The sequence below is a fragment of the Lagopus muta genome, chromosome 8, assembly GCF_023343835.1.
Source record: "Lagopus muta isolate bLagMut1 chromosome 8, bLagMut1 primary, whole genome shotgun sequence".
NCBI classification, from domain to species: domain Eukaryota; kingdom Metazoa; phylum Chordata; class Aves; order Galliformes; family Phasianidae; genus Lagopus; species Lagopus muta.
Window position 1 is genome coordinate 21489033 of NC_064440.1, and position 20868 is coordinate 21509900.

A 20868-nucleotide genomic window follows, 5' to 3' on the forward strand; every position below is an offset into this window, starting at 1 on the left:
ATATATTAATTATAAATATATATATTTATATATAATATTATAATATAATTATATTATATATATTATATATATTATATATATAATATAATATATTATATATATATTATATATAATATATATATTATATATAATATTATATATATTATAATATAATAATATTTATATATTTATATATAATTATATAATATATATATATAATATATATATATATTTATATAGAATTTATATAATTATAAATATATTTATAATTTATGTTTCACTCCCTATCACTTGTTGAATGCACTTTCAATAAGAATATTACTATCCAGGCATAAGCTTAATCTTTCAACTCTGATCCAAACGGCTAGGTCAGTGACAATCTGCACTTCAACTAAGAGTTCACCATCAGCTCAAGAGCAGAACAAATCAGAACAAAATGTCGAAACAGATTTAGGCAAAGTATCCAAAGCATACAGCAGTACAGAGGAATAAAGCTGACACTTCATGTGCAAATGTGTACTGTTTAGAGTAACTGCTTGAATATCTCTACTCAACAGCAAGAGAGTGCTATGTTAAATCTCAAATATTTGCTCATAACTGTTTCTATTAAAAAACACCTGATAGCTAATAGAAGGCACAAGAACGATTAAATCTTCTTTATACTCTCAGATACTGTGTATTCACTTTGTTGTATTTCACTTGGCAAGGATTTTCCTACCTGGATGGCAAAACATTCCTTTGTGTAACAATATTTCACAGAAAACAATCTATTTTGAATTACTCCCACTACACAACAAATCAGAGCATGAAACTATTAACAGACATTAGTCATGTAAAGATTCATATCCTCAAACCACTGTTTCGAAAAACTATGAAATGGCTCTCTACTATGACTTGAATGTATTGCCACACATACATAAGTAGTAAAAATAGCCATGTAATAACAAATTAAAGGAATACATACATTCCTATGCTTTCTACAGAAAATGAGTTTGATTTGTGCAATGTTTCACAGCCTTGAAAAAACCAAGGTTAGTTTAGCTTTAAGACATTTCATTTATGTCATACTGTCTTGATTCTAAACATGATTCCCATCTACTGCAATGAACCAATGAGGCAGGATTTTCTCTTTCCAGCAGGTATCACTTAACACCTCTTCTTTGTCATAGCACAGGAATGTCAACATGTAATAATGCACCAACAATGGCTTTCTGTCAAGTACTAAGTTCTTTTGAGTCAGCTTAAGTAAGTTTCAGGGGCAAAGTCCATCTCTACCTACGCTTTTACAAAAAATAGATTCAATACTATACTAAAACAGAAGCGTGCATTGTTTCATAGTACATTCTTGAAGGATACTCCATTTCTCTTTCCTGGATAGAGTTGCTATGCAGCTTGCTGACTTTACCCTCTTCTTTCCTGCCATTTTTTGGCTTCATTCACATTCTCCCTTCATACTTAGGTGTAGATATCCTGACTTTAATAGCACCATTTCCCATTTTCCCTAATTTTAATTCAAAAGCCCTCCTTGTTGCTACTTGAACTCCCTTTACTCTCCAGATATATCTTAATGAAAAGGACAGAAAGGAGAAAATAACTATTTATCCTTAAACAGGGATTTGAAAGTTTCCTATGCTTTATGATAGCATAAAGTGGTAAATGTAACATCCCCTAGAATAATATTAGTGTATATGCCACAGTCATATATCCTATGGAGAGCATTCGGAGAAGCTGATGACTAAGGTGAGCAAGCTTAGGATTTTATAGGAAAACTATCACAAAAACTTATTACTACAGATAATTTTTCTAAAAAACAACAACAACAACAACCAAATACCAACATATGAACAAGAAAACCACAGCTAGTTTATCATCACACAATATTTGTTAGAACAAATAAAGTTGTCTGTTTCCCCATTTTTTCTCCAAATACTTTGAGAGTTCATATTAAAAAAATAAGCTATTGTTTCAACAAAAAACAATAATTAATTCTTTGAAAGATTTTATTTAGAGGTTAACGCTGAAATCTTCCTATTAAAGTATCGCATGAGAAGTCTAACAAAATCTAAAAAAAGAAGTGTTAAGCTCAAGTTTAATAGGCAAGGTCTCTTGCATTTACAGAACAGATGTTTTATGTTACAGCATACGTTTTATATTAAGCACTTAAACACCATTAACACAAAAGGCTGCTCCCCATACCTTAGTGGTATTAAGCTCCCAAGTGCACCTGATCTTTATAAAAATAGTTACAGACTGACAAGTCACCTGAACCTAAAGCAACAGCTTTTACCAACTTAATTTCATTCTGAATCAGCTTCTAGCATCTCATTTATTGGTGATACAAATTCTTCATTATGTTTATTCTTAATTGAAATTACCTAACTTCAAACACAAGCTACTCAAGCTATTATTCCTACAGTGGGGGAGGCATATGCATTAACATCTATAAAAAATACGTCAGTACTGATGCTCTTAGCCTTTCCTTCAAAATGCAATTTGATATCTTAAGGTTTCTCTAAGCTTCTCCACAATGATGGCAAAACCCTTAGTTTCACAGCTTCTAAATTTACAAGAGAATAGGTTTCTGAAACTCTAGCTTCTGTACTGCAAGTTAAAATCTACAAAGAACTTAACCTATATGAAACAGACTATGTCATGAAGGGTTAATATATAAAGACACAAAAAAGGGTTTTCAAACATAAGTAACAGATCGCAGGCCAAATAAGGAAGCTAAAATTTTGAGGGCTAAAGAATTGGGGGAAAAAAAAGCAAAAAAAGCTGTGAGAAGAAAGCAATAGTGTATCAGTTGTAGGTTTCATGAAACAAGTATCAGCTTTTCTGCTTTACAGCTAATTTTCTAAGACATTAACTCAGATTTTTTTTTATAAAGCTAAGAAAGCATTAGAAAACAGATCAGTAGGAGTTTTTAGTATAACATGGAGTAATAAATTATCAAGATACGAACTGAACAAAGAACTAACACCAGCTCTTCCCTCCACTCTGATAGGTAAAAAGAGGAAATAAATTGTACATAAAATACTGCAGCATTGTCATACCTGAGAAATTAACTACAACTTAATTACAAAGTCAATAATATTAAAGAATAAGTCTTCTATTCATAGTATCTGCAGTAGATACTCTTAAGAAGAGTCTGTCAGGCTACATACAAGAAAACAGAAGAAGGCAGTCTTACTTTTTCATCGTCATCAGAAAACGGGGCACCTCCAGGAGTCTTATTTATTGCTTGTGCCACACCAATAACCTCTCCATCACTGTTTCTTATGGGCATGCACAGAAGTGACTTCGTCTTGTATCCAGTCAGTTTGTCAATCTCATCATTAAAGCGACGATCCTTCAAGAGAAAACAAGGAAATATTAACATGCATATCGTATATTTGAGCTTCCTTCAGGTAGCAGGGTACTTGACTATACAAGACACTGAGAAAAATAATATTATGTCGTCTGTGTTATTACCACATTTTCTATCAGATGTCTTTCCCCAATTAAGATGCTGAGAGAAACAATTGTCAAACTGCTGTACTCAAACCACACAAGCATAAAACAAAGAAGGACTTTATGGATACCACTTAAAAAGATCAGCCACAATATCAAGACCCAACCGAATCATTGCACGACTTGCTGGGAGCATACAGGACAGTATTTGGGTAGACAAAGTTCCTAAAACATTGCATACATCAGAGTATTTTTTTAAGTTATTCCACAGTGCTCTAACAGGAAATTTAGCACCACCACTGTAAATAGTGTTAATGGGAACACAGCAACTAAATCGCCCCAATGGTGAGCAGCTACGCAGAGGGAAAATGTGTGATTCTATGTGGTATTCTTCATTCTTGAAATTTTTAAGACCAAGAACAGTATCATCATCAAACCAGGTTTTATTACTGTTACCCTGAATCAGATGAGGTTGTTTTAAATGATTTTGTTTCCACTTGCATCTAAGTATCAGAACTGTGGTAACGCAAAGTTCAAAAATCTTTTAATTATGTTAATTAATGCATATATTAAATCTCTTCAGCATGCTTAAGTACCTAGTATAATCTCACTGATCATAAAGCATCCACTTTCTCAAAAAATACAGAACACATACTATGAGCATGAGCCTGCTTACATTGCTTTCCATTCTAATCTCACAGTCAAATAAGAACAGTGATAAAATGTTAAGGAGTAAACATATTTCAAAGACCAACTTATCAGTAAGATTAGCAAGTATTCCAAGTGCTCTAATACTTGCAAGAAATTTTAGAATGCACTAACTGTGAAAGAGGGACAATCCACCATCTGCACAGGCACAGAAATAGAAAAACGTGTGTAGGGTGACAATACCACATCTTTAGACCAAATTACATTTGCTCACTTCAAAATAAGTTCCATTACTGGATAGAATGCTTACTGAATGACATTTTAAGACTGATATCTGGTGATAGTTACATAATCTTACATACACATACATCCTGCCATTTCACATCTATATTTTGCAGATGCCCGTGATTTCTGGTAAACAGATGGAAACACTTGTTAGCTATACTTCTTTGCCTGCTGCACTTTAATTTTAGTAAGTCAAATATGCCTTGCTGTAAGGATTAGTATTACACCACAGTACAAATGTTTTCACTACAGAAATTCAAGAAAACTTCGGTTCTTTCCAGAGAATTGATTATGAAAACATGTTGATTTAGAAAGACCCCCTCATGCCAGTATCTCTCAATATATAGCTTCCTGATGAGGAAACTGTACATTGTTTGGATGTGCAGTTTAAGCTTCCACTGTAGAATCCACACAGCTGGTTACCACTGAAGAAAGATTACCATGTATACAAACAAAAGAGCTAAAAGATGTATAATACATTTTTCATACAATTTTCTAAAGTACTTCATTAAGTACATTAACATTTGAAGTTAAAAAAGCTTTAAAGAGCATTATTCAAATCTTAGCTGAAAATGACATCCCGTATAGATTGACCAAAGCTAAGGGAAACTGAACTTTTTTTTTTTTGCATGGTGTTGTGCAGATAACTATTCTGCCATGAAACAGTACTGCTGAAAAACGACTGCAAAGTCCCTCTCTGTAGAGAATCATCTTCAGTAACTCTAACATCAAATGGAGAGGGAATTGGCAGCTCCATTCTTTCAGGACAAAGTTAGCATTTGGGTTGCAACCAGTTCTGGCACTCCCAACCTAAGGTAACTAAAGTCTTCTACAGATAGAAGCAAGAGTTTTGATTTTAAAGGTTCAGACAGTATCAGCTGCAAAATAATATCTGCACATATTTATGTCCTGTGATGAAAGAGCAATTGTTACATCCCTACAATCCTTAAATTAAGATTAAATTTAACTACGATAAGAGAAATCATTAAATCTTTATCAATACTAAACATTGACACATTTTCCAGACTATCTTATTTCTACATTATCTGCAGATCACAACAGGGAAAAAAGAAGTAGGAGGATCATCACCACTTCAAAAAGAATGTGCTTTAAGTGACCTGCCTCAATCAACATTAAGATTTGCATAAACATATGGGTAATTTATCCTGTTATGCAAATTTTCAGACCTCTTAACACCAATAATTAATAACAATTGTCATATTCACACGCAAGCTATAGCACTCTTCTGCCACAAAACACCAAACTCTTAAATCTGTTTACAATACCATTTTTTCCTATTTTAATTCTGATTTTGTTAGGGTTTGCTGTTCTTCCTTAGACCTATTTCTGTCTTTTCAGTGTATTAAAAACTTTTTGCTTTCAAGAGAAGACTTACAAGAAGAGCAAATTACTTATATGCAGTCTCTGAGAAGACAGTGAGCTTCCTTTGAAATATTTGTGCTTAACAGTTTGCTTAGGAAAGCCAGAACACCCATAATATACAATCAAAGCAACATCTGACCTGCAGTGGACAGCATCATGTAACACAGGGGCTTCTGAATCGGTCCAAAATGTTATCTCTATTGTACAAGCTGCCAGTACTGCAAACAGATGCGACAAAGGTACTGGTTTTGTATTCCTTAGTGGACTCCATGGAGAACAGCAGGCACAGAATGGACTAGCAATCTGGAATTAATTGCTGCTATATCACATCATATTTCATGTGGATTTAGGAAGTTTCCTGTTTGTGCTCCTTGTTGTGATCTCTACAGGAGAAGAGAGGCACAGGGATCCCAGAGCAATCAAACAGCCTCAGTTCCAGATATGTAACAACTTGCTCAAGTGGTTTCATCATCTGATAGCAGATTACCCACTTCTTACCCTTCCGTTAAAGGTAGTTCAGTTCCCTAGCATATTCAAAACAGTGAATAAGAGGAATATAGAGAAACTTACGCATTTGTTTGGGAAAAGGAAGAGATTAAGGCAAGCCTAATTAAGAACTCAGTAAAAAAAAAAAAAAAAAAAATAGAAGTAATCAAGATGCAAAGTGAAACTTTGTCTCTAACCTCTTGTTGAAGTGCAGGCAGGAATTTCCTTTCAGTGACATTTGCAAAAAGCAATGAAGGAGACATAAGCAATGAAATACTAGTTCTGCCAGCATTAACATGCAATACACGAGAAGGAAGTGACCAGGTGACCTGCATTATATCCCAGACCTTCCCCTTTTCACACCTATCCCTCCCTCCTAGTTTTCTTTCATCATTTATTACATCTTCATAGGATGCACACAGTAGGATCTAGCTGAGGTTTAGCTGAATTTAACTGCATCAATAAAAACTCAATACCCAAGTGTGAACTATGAAGGCTGAGGAGCTTCTACAAAATTTACATCCACCTCTACTTACAGGATAGTGACCTTGAGCAAGAAGGTCTGTTTAGCAGCTGATAACAAAGCTGCTAAATCAGAGAGAAGAATTCTGTTAGACTGAAAGCATTTTATGATACAAACTATTACCCCATTTTTTAGAACAGCCTGTGGCATAACAAGCACCTGTGCTGGGCTCCTGGCTGTTAGGGAATATCAGTGTTGATGCTACAAATGCAGCATGCTCTTGTAGGTTTCTTTTTGTAAAGAGTTATTCAGTAATTAGAGATAAAATTAGTATACTTTATATCTTGTCTGAGATAAACTTCACTATAATTGCAATTGTATCAGCAATATTTTCATGCAAGAACACTCAGGAATTATGAAGTCAAGACTTCTGACTGTTAAAAACACTGCTAACACAAAAAAACCCAAACAATTATTTTTAATGTCCTGTGTCTACATAATGAGGTTGCTAGATGCCAAAAACATTGCAAATGTAATGACTCACGTACTCTGAACTTGAATTTTAACTGCCAACAAGGAGTGGTTATTTGGGAGGATAAACATCATCTTGTCTGAAGTTTCTTATTGACTGTAAATTCTTCTTTGGGGAAATATTGCCTTGTAAAATGTGACAGCCAATCACAGGAAGAGAGCAAGATTGATTCATCAGTTCAAGTGCTGCTATTTCAACTGCTGGAGCAGTAACACCTAGTCTCAGTTCTTTTTGGATCTACTTAGAGATTTGCTGTCAGCAAGAAAAATATTTTCATGCTTTTATACTACAAAGCTTTTATTCTGTAAAAGGACAAATTGGGGCAGAGTTAAATCCTGTAATTCTAATTTATCATGATTTCAACTTTCATTAATACATTTAATTTCTAGTTCCTGTAATTTTGAGAACAACATTAAAAGTGTGGACTACAATTTGAGAACTATCAGAAACATTAGAGTCTTGAATGGAAGTTGTGAGCAGCAAAAACATTTTCTAGCTGTTTCAGCTGAAAAGCTGCACCCAGAAGCTGTATGTCAAGTCCTCTAATGACCTCTGCATTCATAAGATTAGTTTAATTCTGACTATGAAAGATATAAAGGTACTGGGCAAGGATTGAAAAAAGTTAATTAGGTGTACTACTGATAGGGTTGGAAGTGGAAAATGAGAAGTCTTAGGGTTTAATTCTCCTGGAGAACAGCAGCAAATTAACCATGGATCCGTAGTCACTAAACAATCTGACCATTATGAAAATGGAACAGCTATACTTAAAGGGGGGGAGGTCTACATTTCAGTGTGAATTTTGTTTTTAAAGAGGCAAAAAACATAATTAAAAGTTACAAATTTTATCATTTGCTGAAAGAATATAGACATTCCATAATGATTCCCAGCTTCAGGAAATCTTTAAAAAAATTAACAGGAAATCTTTCACAGAAGGTCACAGAGGACCTCCACAACTCCCATGAGATGCTCTTGTTCTCGTTTTTAATGTAACAAGATCTTCCCCTCATTCCCTAGACAGTTAAAGAAATTAAATAGATTAGGGTAATAATGAAGTCAGTTTCAGAACAACTGGAATTCAGGTTTGAATTTCAGTTTAAGCAGATGGTTCACCAGTTGTTAGCAAAGGTACAGTTAGTCTAAACACAGCCCTTGGAACTTGAAAAAGAAAACTGGTTTTCTATATCCTTACCAAAGCTAGTACAATTAATGCTATACTATCAGAATGATTTGGAATGATTTATGAGAAAAATATGCTCCTAAAACAATGTAGCTCAGAGTAAAATGATATAATGCAGGATGAAATCTTTTTGAAAAGATCTTCAGCAATGAGAAGTCCATGGGACATTGTTTTCACTATCCAGAGTCTGTGGATATAATGTCCAACTGTAATAAAGTGAACTAGATGACCCAACTGAAGTTCACAACTACAAGCAAAAGGTATCTCTTTTGACAATTTGAAAATACTACTTGCTTGTTAATCATACAAAACAGAAAAATACAAGAGGCACTCACAGCAGGACAGGACTGCTCACTATTTAGTTTTCCCTTAAGAATGGCTCAAAAACATAAAAACACCTTGAAGCTCCTTGGAATACCCTGCATTTAAATTACTGATTCACAATTAGCTGTTCAGCATCAAAATTAGTATAAGAGCAAGGATGTCAGATAACATTGCTTACCTAAGATGTATTGTACTACTGCACTGCACAGGATATAAAAATGTGATTTAAGGTTTTTTGTTTGTTTATTTCACTTTACAAGAAGTTGATATGCAGAAGCACTGACATTTGTAGAAATTGAAAAACTGACATCAAAAGACTTGTTAGATTTCTTAATCGTGCTTCCTATGAGTATAGAATACATAAACTTTTATAAGAAAAGAGCAATCCAAAAGACAGCATATTGTCCAGAGCCAAAGCATAATATGAAAAAGCCAAAATACAAGTAAATGAAGGCATCTGTTCTGGATACTCCTCTTCGAAAGAAAAGTTTAAAATGCCACAAACAGCGGCACAAACACAAGCACGAGTTACGTTGTGCATGAACAAGGAGCAGAAATAAAGCAATAAGACAACAATGGGCAAAACCTTGTAGAAAAATTTGCACACAAAGACCAACCAAGTAAACCAATCTCTTAAGGGTCTTCAACATAAGGATTTTTGCAGCCATTCCTGTCAACTTCTGCAAAGTCTCTAAAAGCCCCAGAGACAAAAGGCAGCAGGAGAACAAAGTAGCACCATTCCCCAGCATCCAAGACCTAATTCTTCCAATAAGCACAGTTATCTAGTGACAATCAGTGGCAGCAATACTTCTTAAAAAACAAGTAAAACAGATAAAGCATAGAACATCTCAGCCAACTCCATTTCATCACTCCCATAACAATTCAGAAAAGTAGGGAACACTGACACACAAAATCATTAACTTCCAGACTAAAAAACCAGTCTCTATATATTTTGAGCTAAAAGAAAAAAAAAAAGATGACTTCAAGGGGAGAAAAGTGATAATCAAGTGATAATGTTTATGTTTTGGTTTTAAATGCATCAACAGTTTAGGGTTCTCTCTATTTAGTCAGGGTGTGTTATATTCTCTCTCCCATTTTAATCACTGTTAACATTTCTTAGTTGAAGAACGGACACAACAGCCCGTGTTGTCTGCTTATGTAAGCAATGGAACAAAATAGAAATTCTTTCCCTAAAAAAATTGCAAGCAGTAACAAGTTTTTAGACATGAATATCAAGCTAATAATAATAATAAGATCTCATGCTTCACACTCAGAGCTGATCAACAGTGGGATTGAGATTCCTCTGCAGGACAACACTCCCCAGATCAGTACAAAATAGTTTTGCTGTTCCTCCTTCCAAACAAACTACCAGTAGAGTGCTGATATCAGTACAGTAAATTAAGTTGTAATCTAATTTATGGTATCTTGTGTGCATTTCTACACTGCTCATGTACTTATCAAAGAAAATAAGAGTTATTTTTTCCACTGATTTTAGTTTTAAATATTTAGAGATAAAATCCACTACTGCCCCATCAGAGTGGCCTTGGGCCCTTTGGTAGCAGGCACACAGAAGCCCTACTGAAAACCAGCCACAAATATCCTCCCATACTCCCATTTCACACAAAACTCACTTTCAACCACTTCTTCATGCTCTTCTCCTAAACTCAATGTTTTGGGTTTCTTTTTTTTGTTTTCTTTTGTTGTTTTTTTTTTTTTTTTTTTTTTTCCTTAAGCCATGCAATACTTTATATAAAATTATATATATATACTTACATAAATATATTTGATACTTCCCTTAGAAAAACAACCCAGCAAAACTCCTGCGTCCCTCAGTAGAAGCTTATCTATAGGTTAGCCTAGCTCCTGCAAGTGATTGCATGGGAGCAACAGGTGGCTTCAAGTGTTACGGAAGTATAAAATCATTGAACAACAAATTTAAAATGTCATTGTGATAAACCAGTAGTTATTAATCTTAGCCATTCTCATTTTTAAAAAGTGCACTTTGGACACATTAAACCCAGTGTATAATCAATGAATATTAAGATGTTATCACACAAAATAAACAAGAGAGTTAGGCAAAGCAGATTACAACAACAAAAAGAGGATAGAAAGCTTACCCCTATCCTGGGCTCACTTACAAAGCCCCAGCAGAGCAGGTCTCCAGAAGAGATCCTTCCCCACTGGCAGCCAGCTCTTAAACAGGTCTAGGAGGGGTGCAGCCAGGCTCCACCCCTTCCTGCAGCACAGGTGAATTGCCTTCACCTGTGCTCCTCTGGCTGACTCACCTGACTTCACATGGCTCGCCTCAGGTGATCAATCAGAGGTTCAGGCCATGATTCAGCAGTTGCCATACACCCAGATTGCATGCAGTTATTATCCTGCAAACACACTCTGCTGAATCATTAGCTCAAGCTGTTTATTTCATAGTTACTCAATAGGATTGTTGTAGAAGAGTAAAACAAATTAACTTGTGTAATGACGTATGGGTACTTCTTTTTAATTGTACTATTCTATAGAAAAAGAATACAACACGAAACTGTAAATAACTAAAAGTAACATCCAGTTGTTTCAAAAAATCTGAAACCATTCCAACAGACCAGCAAGATCCTTTACCAAGCAAATCCACCGCTTTATTTTGTCTTGTAATGGGATTTCTGCTAGAACTAGAACTGCAGGTTTAGGTACATCCATTCTCATAGTCACTGAAATACCCTAATCAAATATGTAATTGAACTATATTATGCTACACTGCGCATCATGCCATGCAAGTGGAAAATATTTCCCTTCTGTCCCTATAGTTAAGTATAAAATTTTATATTAAAAAAAAAATCTAAATTATATCCCCTCCTAACGCTCCCTGATATCGTCTTCCATACCATCTTTCTAGTAATGCTTGTACATAAAATGAGTAGAAAGACACATGAAAGACAAAGCCAAGCATCAAATATACTTAGATAAGTGAATATCTGCTATAAGTATAGATTTACTTAAGTGCAATGGAAGCCAGATCCATCTAACAGAGATTTTCAGTAGAGTCAGCTAAATCATCATAAAGTATTGATTTCAATTCGTCTTTCAGACTTAAAGCTTCCTATTGCTATCACTGGCCAAACTAGCAGAATTCTCATAAGGTGAGAAGCAATGATTTAAGAAATTTTTTTTGCACTTATCTTCTAAACTCACTTCTCATTATTTTCATTTATTTTACAAGTGTTTGCCATTTAATATTTAGTTTGTCTATATATTATTTGACTCCAGTTCTTCTACTGATGAGTTACCTTCTCATCCTGGACGTGGTCAAAAATACATTTTTTTCATACACAAGCAATTCCACAGCATAATAAGAATATGAAAATCATAGGACAAAAGGGAAAAAAAAGTGCGTGACATGCATAAGTGAACTATATTAACAGAAACGAAATTAAATCTACTTTTTCCTTTAGCTGATATTCATGCTCAGTAGTTAAAAAAAAAATTAACACACCAAAACAAACAACAAATAAGATAACCTGTGATGAAATAACCCAGACACACCATCAGAAAAGGGTGAAGACTTCAAAAATCTCTTTTATCTTTAAATATAATTTGAACTGGATCATATGTAACACCACAGCAAAAAGCTGAAGCTCTTAACTTCTTTAACTGCATTTCCACATACGCAAACAGTTGAGTATTTAAAAGTTAAGACTCCTACAATATCTACATAAGAGAATCCCAAATCCTCAAACTAAATAAAGGACAGCAGTTCTGAATTAAGCGATGGCAAACACAGCCCCACCTGTGCCATCAGTTTCACCAGGGAGGGCAGGATGAATACTCCTCATCCTTTCACAAACCTGGATTTTTCCAGTTAAGCAGAGCCAGGTGAAGCTCACCAGCAGGAACATCAACCAGAGCTGGGGCAGACAAGCAGAAAAAAGTTAATTTGCCCCATGAGATACAAAATGGCAGCCCTTTCAAAAGTAGGGATTCCAGCAACACCTACTCTCCTACTCCTCAACAAAGGTTAATATCACTCCAGTAAAACAAAAAAGTAACAAACACAAAAAACCCCATGCTGAAGAAAGGCTGAACCTGCCTCTACTTGATGCTGTAAACTTAATCTAGACAAAACTAGAGATCATTGGAGAACAGGTGCAGATAGACACACGTAGAATAATCCAGATTGAGACCCTTTCTGTATCTTATCAGCACTGCTACTTCACCACTTAGAAGACCTATACTGTTACCCACAAATGCTTTTGTAGCTATTGGTTTCCAGAATATATTCCTAAAATAACCCTAAAGCAGTTTAACGAAGCCTGTACCACATCTCCATACAAGCTACCTAGGGGAAAGTAAAGCAAGATCAAGCACTTCTACCCCTTTAAATCACCACAGACTCAGACAAGCTAAGAGGTGCAAGCAGGCATTGTTTTTCCCCCCCCTTAAAGCTTCCCTAATTTCATTTTCCACCATAAAAACTGGTGAGGACAAAAATAAACCAGATCAAAAGGCTTTGGACTTCAAAGCATGCCACCATACTTCTCCAGCACCTAGGCAGTACCAGGGAACTCAGAGCCTCCTCTCTTCAGAGCAGCCTGGGGAGTTACTGGCCAGTGAGGGCCCTGCTTTCCCACCCACAGCTTCCATGAGGAAGTTCCAGAATGGGTGACAGGTTTAAAAAAAAATTGGAATTTTTTTGTTTCTTTAGACAGACAGGCTAACTAACTGATAAACCAGTAAAGTCTGACAGCTTGCTAAAAGCAGACCTTACAAGGGAACAGGAAAACCAACCCAGGGGACTTATAAGAAAAAGCGATGAAAAGCCAACCCTGACCACCACAGCTTTTTTTCATAGCTAATGGCTGGTATGCCAAGTAGCTACTCCATTAAAGCAATAGAGAAAACAGACCAAACATCCTTCGATAAGGAAAAAAATCCAAACCTACCAATCTGCTGATGAAAGTCCTCCCCTCTACGCTCACTTTAGGAAGTCGCATTCATCACCTCACGTCAGCAACACAGCCCACTTCAGCACTGTCTATAAGTGCCACACCCCATTGCTGATAATTACTTACTAACAGCAAATTATCCCCAAAATGCTTACACCTGAGCAGGGGTGGGCTTCAGAATTAGCTTTCCTGCAAACAGGACCCACCTGGGCACCCTTTTCCAGAAAACAGATCAGGCGCGCTCAGCTGCTCGACAGTCATGAGGTACTGGCCCTGATGTGGCAAACAGGTCAGTGTGTGACCTGGCCCGGCCCGTGAGGTAGCCTGGCTTCTTCTCTTACAATATGCCTTCTATCAGTAATATGGTGTGTTGCACAGCCTAAGAAGGTCCCAAGATGCTTTACACTTCACTCAGGATCTGCTCTCTGAGATGCAGGCTCCTGGGCTGAGGCAGAAACAGAAGGTATAGGGATACCAGTGCCCCATGCGGGCCATAACCCTGCCTTCCTACGTCCATGGCTACAGGTAGCATGAGGCTACTTTCCAGGGACTCATGACTTTAACTGTTTTGAAATGCTATATGACAGACTGGCGTGCTCTTTCCTGGAAAGCACACTGGACCAATTTAGTTCTTCACTGTTGCAATTACCTCTTGTGTTCCCCATGATGCTTCCTAGTCATGTTTAATGCATGGCAAAAGTTGTTCTCAATTTTTTCTGTGTTACATGGAACTTTTTCTTTTTTGTTAAATTATTGCTTATTCTGCTTGCCATGTTTCATGCTATCAGAGGAGCAACCTCTGTCTGCACTGAGAGCCAGTACAGAGATGCATGCAGGAGTTGCTGGTGCTAGTAGCTGAAGGCAGCTCATAAACGCTTCCTACCCACAGGACTAGATCTCTTGGGACCGGGGGTTTTAATGCTGTAACTGCTCTTTAAAATGGAAACAGACACACTGTTAATACTGATGGTAACAAGTAGTTATCCTGCATAATAAAATGTGCTTCTCATCTGTTCGTTGCTGCCTACATCAAGAGCCCGTCCCCTGGAAGGAGAACCTTTTCCTCTGTGTCTGCAGTGGCTTAAATGTGACAAAGTCCAGAGCAAGGCGGTATTAAGGTCATTCGTTTTGTTTGATTTTAATTCCAGTAAGGTAGTTTTAATATTCTTTTCAAAGACTTGAGTTGTCCCAAAAAAATCACTTCTAATCATCTTTTACTGCCCTTTCTCCAGCTTCCAAGAGCTCATGTCTTAGCATAACTCCTTTTCATATTTCTCTCTCTTTCCTCCTTGCTTTATTAAAACATCAATCTGGGGAGCCATTTTATCTCTAAGGCTATTTTTTAAACTTCCAAATTTAACATAAGATGTACAGAAAACTTTTTTTTCAGCTGACACTGGCAAATGGCCAAACATATTTTTTCAATACTTTCTGATATATACTTGCTATTCTGAAGAGCAAGATTTTTCAGTAGTCAGAAGGATGTGGGATGCTATTAAATTAAATCCAAACTTTTGCACATCTTAAAGTACAGCAGTAACTAAGCATTCCTTGTGTTTTAAAATTTTGTTATTTAAATGCTGCTCTAAAAGATGGAACAAAATAGAAATGATCAGGAATCTCAGCTGGATGTCATAGAAGATCTGTAAGAAGAGGGGATTACTTGAAAAATCCATAGCTTTAAGTAGCGAGGAAAAAAAGGGGAATTTCTAAACAACTCATAAGATCTCTGATAAAGAATAAATACCACTTCTGTCTACTTACAATATATTTAATATGTTTCATACTTGTGGAAAAATTACATCTATGCTTTGTTAAAGGGAGACTTAAAGCACACTTAAGTCCTTCCTTCCTTGCTAATAGGAACTGATTCTTCGAACACACATGCTCAAGACTTACTGGATTATTTGCATAAGGAGTCAATAAAGCTTCACATTATTAATATAGGAAAAGGATCCAAGGCCATATTTTAAAATCTAAACTTACTAGGACTCCAACTTATCACTCAACAGGATTACTTCCAGGATAAAGTGTTTAAAACCAACTCCAAAATGCAAAGAAAGTATCTATCTCCACTCCTGCTTTGAAAAATTCTGTAGGACTCTTACAAATTAAATTACAGATTTTACAAATGTTTATACAGTTATAAAATCCCACCTTAATCACACAACAGTGTAGTCAATAAAACTTTTAATGTCATGAATGAATTTTGCACCTGTTGACTCAGTTATATAGCATTTACCTAAACCTTTCCATAAATTAAATATTTCTCAAATTCTCTGATGCAGTGAACTTCCGAAGTGTTTGTTCAGTCACTTCATACCAAGTTGATAAATCAAGCTACAGTGAGATATCCATAGTTGTTGCTTATTACAGTCATTTCAGCTCATATTTGATCAGGCTCTAAGAAAATAAAGGTGGTCACATGATCATAAAATAAAATTCCCAATATTGGAAATGAGGTAAAAATGATGTGGAAGTATTTTTACCTCTGTATAAAAAAAGTTTGCTAATTTAAAAAGCAAAAGCCATTACATTACCCTAAAGGTGCTGCTCTGACCTAATACAATGAAAGGCCTTTCCTTACCAAATGAGTAGCATCACTGTAAACATTCTCTTCAATGGACAAAATGGTGCTGCTCTCTCACCTCTTTTTCTCCATCTTTGTCTGTCACCTTGACAAAGTTCCCTGATGGTGCTATTTTTTTTTAACCTGATGGTTGATTAAACGCTTCCATCATCAGTGGCAATGCTGACAAAAATCGTATTATTGCATTTGTTAATTTTTTAAGAGTGATATTGTGAGCACCACAATGACCTCAGATGGAACAGCTGTCACTTTGTGCACATGTATCTGGCCCTCCCTAGGGCTCTTTATCCGATTAAATTAGAAAGGTCTCCTTTTAATGATGCACCATGGGTATATACCTGCCAGGTAAAAGAGTGAACTGCATTAAGGTGGAAATGTAACAGACAGCAGATCCCTCTTTTATTATCAAGTAAAACGTTCATTAAAACTACAATGCCTAAAGTTTCTGTTTTGCTAGAATTAGTCAGAAGTAACTCCACAGAAAGCAGTGAAGTTGCAATTGATGTAATTACAGGATAAACTTGGCTCAGAACTTTCTCTTCTAAGGTACAATTAGCTGTTGAAAGTAGCTGGGCTTTTCCACAGGGAAGTAAATGCAAAGAGAACAAACGCTTGAGAAAAAATAATAGTCCCTTATGACTAGGAAAACACCTACCTTTCCAGTGGCATTCTCACCTCCAAAAGAGGTGTCCAGGGCTATTCGGAGCTAAAAGATGGGACCAATCTATTTCCAGCTGAATTCAGATATTTTCAATCCGTTTATTCCATTGAGACTATTAAGAATATCTTCTGCTTGACCCCAAACAGCATACATTTTGGGAAGAGTACAGTTTTAGAAAGGCAAGTTATAAAAAATAATAATAATAATCAGATTGTAAGAGAAAGCAGATAATGGGCATAAAGGAAAGAAGAAAGGAAAAAAGCAAGCTTAGATTTTTACAAAGGTTATCCAATAAACAGTCATTTTAGGCTGAATATTGTAGTTTTTTTACCAAGCTCTGTTCTTTTCCCTCAAACTCTGTGGGCTGCAAACCCCTCTTAATGTGTACCTGTGAGGAGCTCGGTGTTTTTCACTGGTTGACAAAAATAATAAATATTCAGCCCCAAATACATTTAGCCTAGCTCTTCTGTATTTCAAACAAAAACTCCAATATAGTATTTTTCTAAGTTTATTCCTTGGATGGTTTGTTATAAAGCATCAGGCATCACTTTTTTTTTTTTTTTTTCTCTCTCCTTTTTTTCCCTGTTTTTTGTTATTATTCTATGGAAGAATTAGACATTGGACAATGGTTATTACCAGAATTCTATAAGACATGCATCTCTCATCTTTCTAAAACTTTCCAAGATCTCTGTTTAGAAACGTGTATTTCTCTGGTTCTTAATTGTCTAAAGACTGACACTGCTGACAGTGCCTCATGCTCGTACATATCAGAATCAATCCCCAGGACTGCGGGAGAGGGTTGTAAACCCGGAGCCAGCAAAGTGAATACGCTGTTTTGCATTTGCATGCTAGGAACTTCTGTCCATGCTGAAGCCTGAGCATTTTTGCCCCGAAGCCAGGACTACGTTACATTTAAACATAAGCTTCTATAAAACATGGGGAAACTCCTTCCAAGAGAATAACAGGGATGGATATATAACACTCCTAGGAAAGGGTCTGCAAACGCACGCCATGCGGTCTGAGCAAGCATAAGCAAAGGTGGAAATACACGCTTCTTTGAAGGCAGAGAGATTGTATCAGCAGCGGGCAGGCCGGGAACGCTACGTGCGACCGAGATTTGAGGAGATGATTACTGGGACCGTCACGAGCATCTCTTAAAACTTTTCTTCAGCGAATTCCAAAACACTTTGGGAAACGCAGGGAACCACCCAGCACTCCCGAGAAAGCCGGCAGCACAGCTGTAGCGTTTCGCTGCTATCCGAGCCCCGCTGTCCCCCCCGGGTGCCTTTCTCGAGACCCCCGTACCATCCCCGGGAGGCCCACCCGGGGGGCACCCAGAGGAAGGCAGGGCCGAGGGCGGGCGGCGGAGCCCAGCGCCGAGGGAGCCGGGGGCGGCGGAACGCCGGGTCCCGCCCGGCTCCTACCTGGTAGGCGTCGGGGATGTTGACCGTCTCTCCGTGCTCCGCCACGTAGCCGATGATGCCCTTGCCCCAGGGCACCTGCACCTCGCTGCTATTCTCGGTGGAGCCGCAGGGCAGCAGCGGGGTGCCGGCATGCACGTCGAAGAACTTGGAGACCAGGCTCTTCTTGCCGGCGGCCGCCCCCTCCACGAGGAAGAGCGAGCCCCGGTCGGCGTCCACCATGAGGCAGACGAAGATGAGGATCTTGTAGCTGAGGCTGGTGAGGTCCAGGTCGTTGGAGATGTCCTTGACCAGTTCCAGGAAGAACTGCCGTTCGTTATGCTCCTTGAGGTAGCGCTTGTAGTCCAGGGCCGGGGGCGGGTATTGGGGCAGGCTGACGCGGGACTCCAGCAGGGCGCTGAGGATGTGCGCGGTGGTGGGGGGCAAGGAGCTGGCTTTCCGCAGCAGTGCCCGGCGCCGCACGCTGCTCAGCGGCTCCTGCGCCCGGGCGTGCACGTGCTCGTCGTAGGTGAGGTTGACGTGGATGGCCTTGGAGCGGGCGAAGCTCTTCCGCAGCTCTTTCTGGGAAGCCCTCCGCTGCAGCCCCCCGGCTCCGGGCCCGCCCGAGCCGCCCCAGCCGCCGCCGACCCGCCGCTCCTCCGACGGTCCGCCGGCGGGCGCCTTGGGAAGCGAGTTTCTCCTCTTCAGCCACCTCTCCACCAGTTCGGGGTGCCTGTCCAGGAAACTTTCCACCGCCGCCACGTCGAGGCCGCCGTCGGCCGCCATGGTACGGGGAGCGGAGGCGTTTCAGGCCATGCCCCGACGGGAGCCGCTGCTGTCCCGCGACCGGGCTGGGCCGGCTGTTTTCGTCCCCCCGCTGTTCCCGCGCCCTCCTTCTCTTGCCACCTTTTATTATTACTGTCCGCCTTATTCCAGGTATTCTTTCCGCTGCCCGCCTCCTGCTCCTCCTCTGCTCCTTGGTCCCGGGCTGCCGCCGCGCCTCTGGAGATGCTCGGGCAAACCCCTCCTGCCCGGCTCTGTCAGCGCTGGCGGCGGCGGCTGCGTAACCCAGGCGGCGGCCCACTGAGCGAGGGGGGAGGCGGGGAGGGAGGGGAGGGCGGCGGCAGGACGCGTGAGCCGCGGGGGGGGCGGCGGGAGGAGGCAGCGCCGGAGAGCCCGGTTGCGGGGGAGAGGGGCGGGAACGGGGGGCGTGCGGGGCCGGGAGGGCCCGGGGCGAGGGGAACGCGCACAGCGCTCGGGGATTTTGGGGCGAGGAGGGGTCCTTTTGTCTGCCACGCGTGTGCGGGGAAGAGGCATCCCAGCGCTGCGGGGAGAGGTAGCGCGAGTGTTGCTGTCGGAGCGGGTTAATTGATAGCATCATCTGCCAGGCTCGAACACTTGAGGGGACGAACGGAACGAAAGGAGCTCGTTCAGACCTAGTGAATTCTTGGCTCCTCGAGCGGAGGTGCCTGCGTGTCCCGGTGCCCCGCTGGTCCGGCGCCGAGTCGGGGGACCGCCACGGGGCCGCCGCCGCCCGGAGCTCCCAGCGGAGATATCGTCATCCGCCGGGGACGGGCCCCCGGCCAGCGCCGCATCCACCGAGGCAGGCGGTGCGGGGTTATTCCCGTGCGCACGTGGAGCACGTTTCAGCGCTCCACCGATGCCTACGCAAAAGCGATTGAAAAAAAAAACACGGAGTCATGGAGCCTAACACGTGAAAAATGTCTTTCATGCGCGAGGTAAAGACTGAATGAAGGCGGCTTCAGAAATTCATGAATGGGAGTTGGGCTGGCTGGGAAAAGACGGGCTAATCCGAGATCGGAGGAGATTCCCGGCCGCCGGACTACCCGTTCCTACGGCGGTCCGTGCGGCGCGCAGCCCGGATACCCTTCAGAGCGGGGCTCGCGGGGACACTCGGGGCTCTCCGCCGCAGCCGCGCGTAGCGAGAGGTCGGGCGAGCGCTGCGGGCACCGCGGCCCGGAGACAGCTCGGGGAGCGGCAGACAAAGGAGCTCGCCGCTCGCCTCACTGCGGCTCCGAGCCGCCGGGGCTCCGCGCCCCTCGGCGGGCCCCGCTTCGCCGCGGCTCACCCCCCTACTCTCCCCCCCGCGCGGGGCGGCTGCGGCAGGAGGCCGGCACTCCATTGAGAAACCGCCGGTGGCTCCGCTTCTCAATGGGGCGGAGAGGGGCGCGCAGGCGCGGGCTGCCGGGGCGGGGAAGGGGAGCGGAGCCGCGCCCCGGCCGCCCAGGGGTACCCGACTGCAGAGTCGCGGGGAGCGGGCGGCGGGGCCGCGGGGTGACGGGCTGCAAAGGGGCTTCTCCGAGCTGCCTGCGCCTCGGCCCGCCGCTGGAACGCTGTCAGGGCTGAGGAACGGGGATCGCTGCCCCTCAGCCTCTGTTACAGCACGGAAGGAGGACACCGTCGAGATGCCGGCCTCGCCGCCCGCGGCCGCTGTGTAAGCATCGCCCTCGGGAGGCACCTGCTCGCCCGCAGCCGCCAGTTCCCGCCTGGCCTTTCCACTGGCATTTACTTTTTGCAGCGCTGGTACAAACATGT

At 40.6% G+C, this 20868-nt stretch overlaps 1 protein-coding gene across 2 annotated transcripts in view; it reads right to left on the reverse strand.

Annotated features, from left to right (window-relative positions):
* PDE11A (phosphodiesterase 11A) overlaps positions 1-19398 on the reverse strand; it is a 128775-nt gene extending 109377 nt beyond the window's left edge. For both annotated transcript variants that reach the window (XM_048953130.1, XM_048953129.1), the window contains exons 1-2: positions 18337-19398; positions 3170-3328 (exon numbers count right to left, since the gene is read on the reverse strand). In XM_048953130.1, the coding sequence (XP_048809087.1) occupies positions 3170-3328; positions 18337-19098 (921 nt within the window). In that variant the 5' untranslated portion in view covers positions 19099-19398. The remainder of the gene's footprint in view (positions 1-3169; positions 3329-18336) is intronic.
* Positions 19399-20868: the final 1470 nt, after the last annotated feature.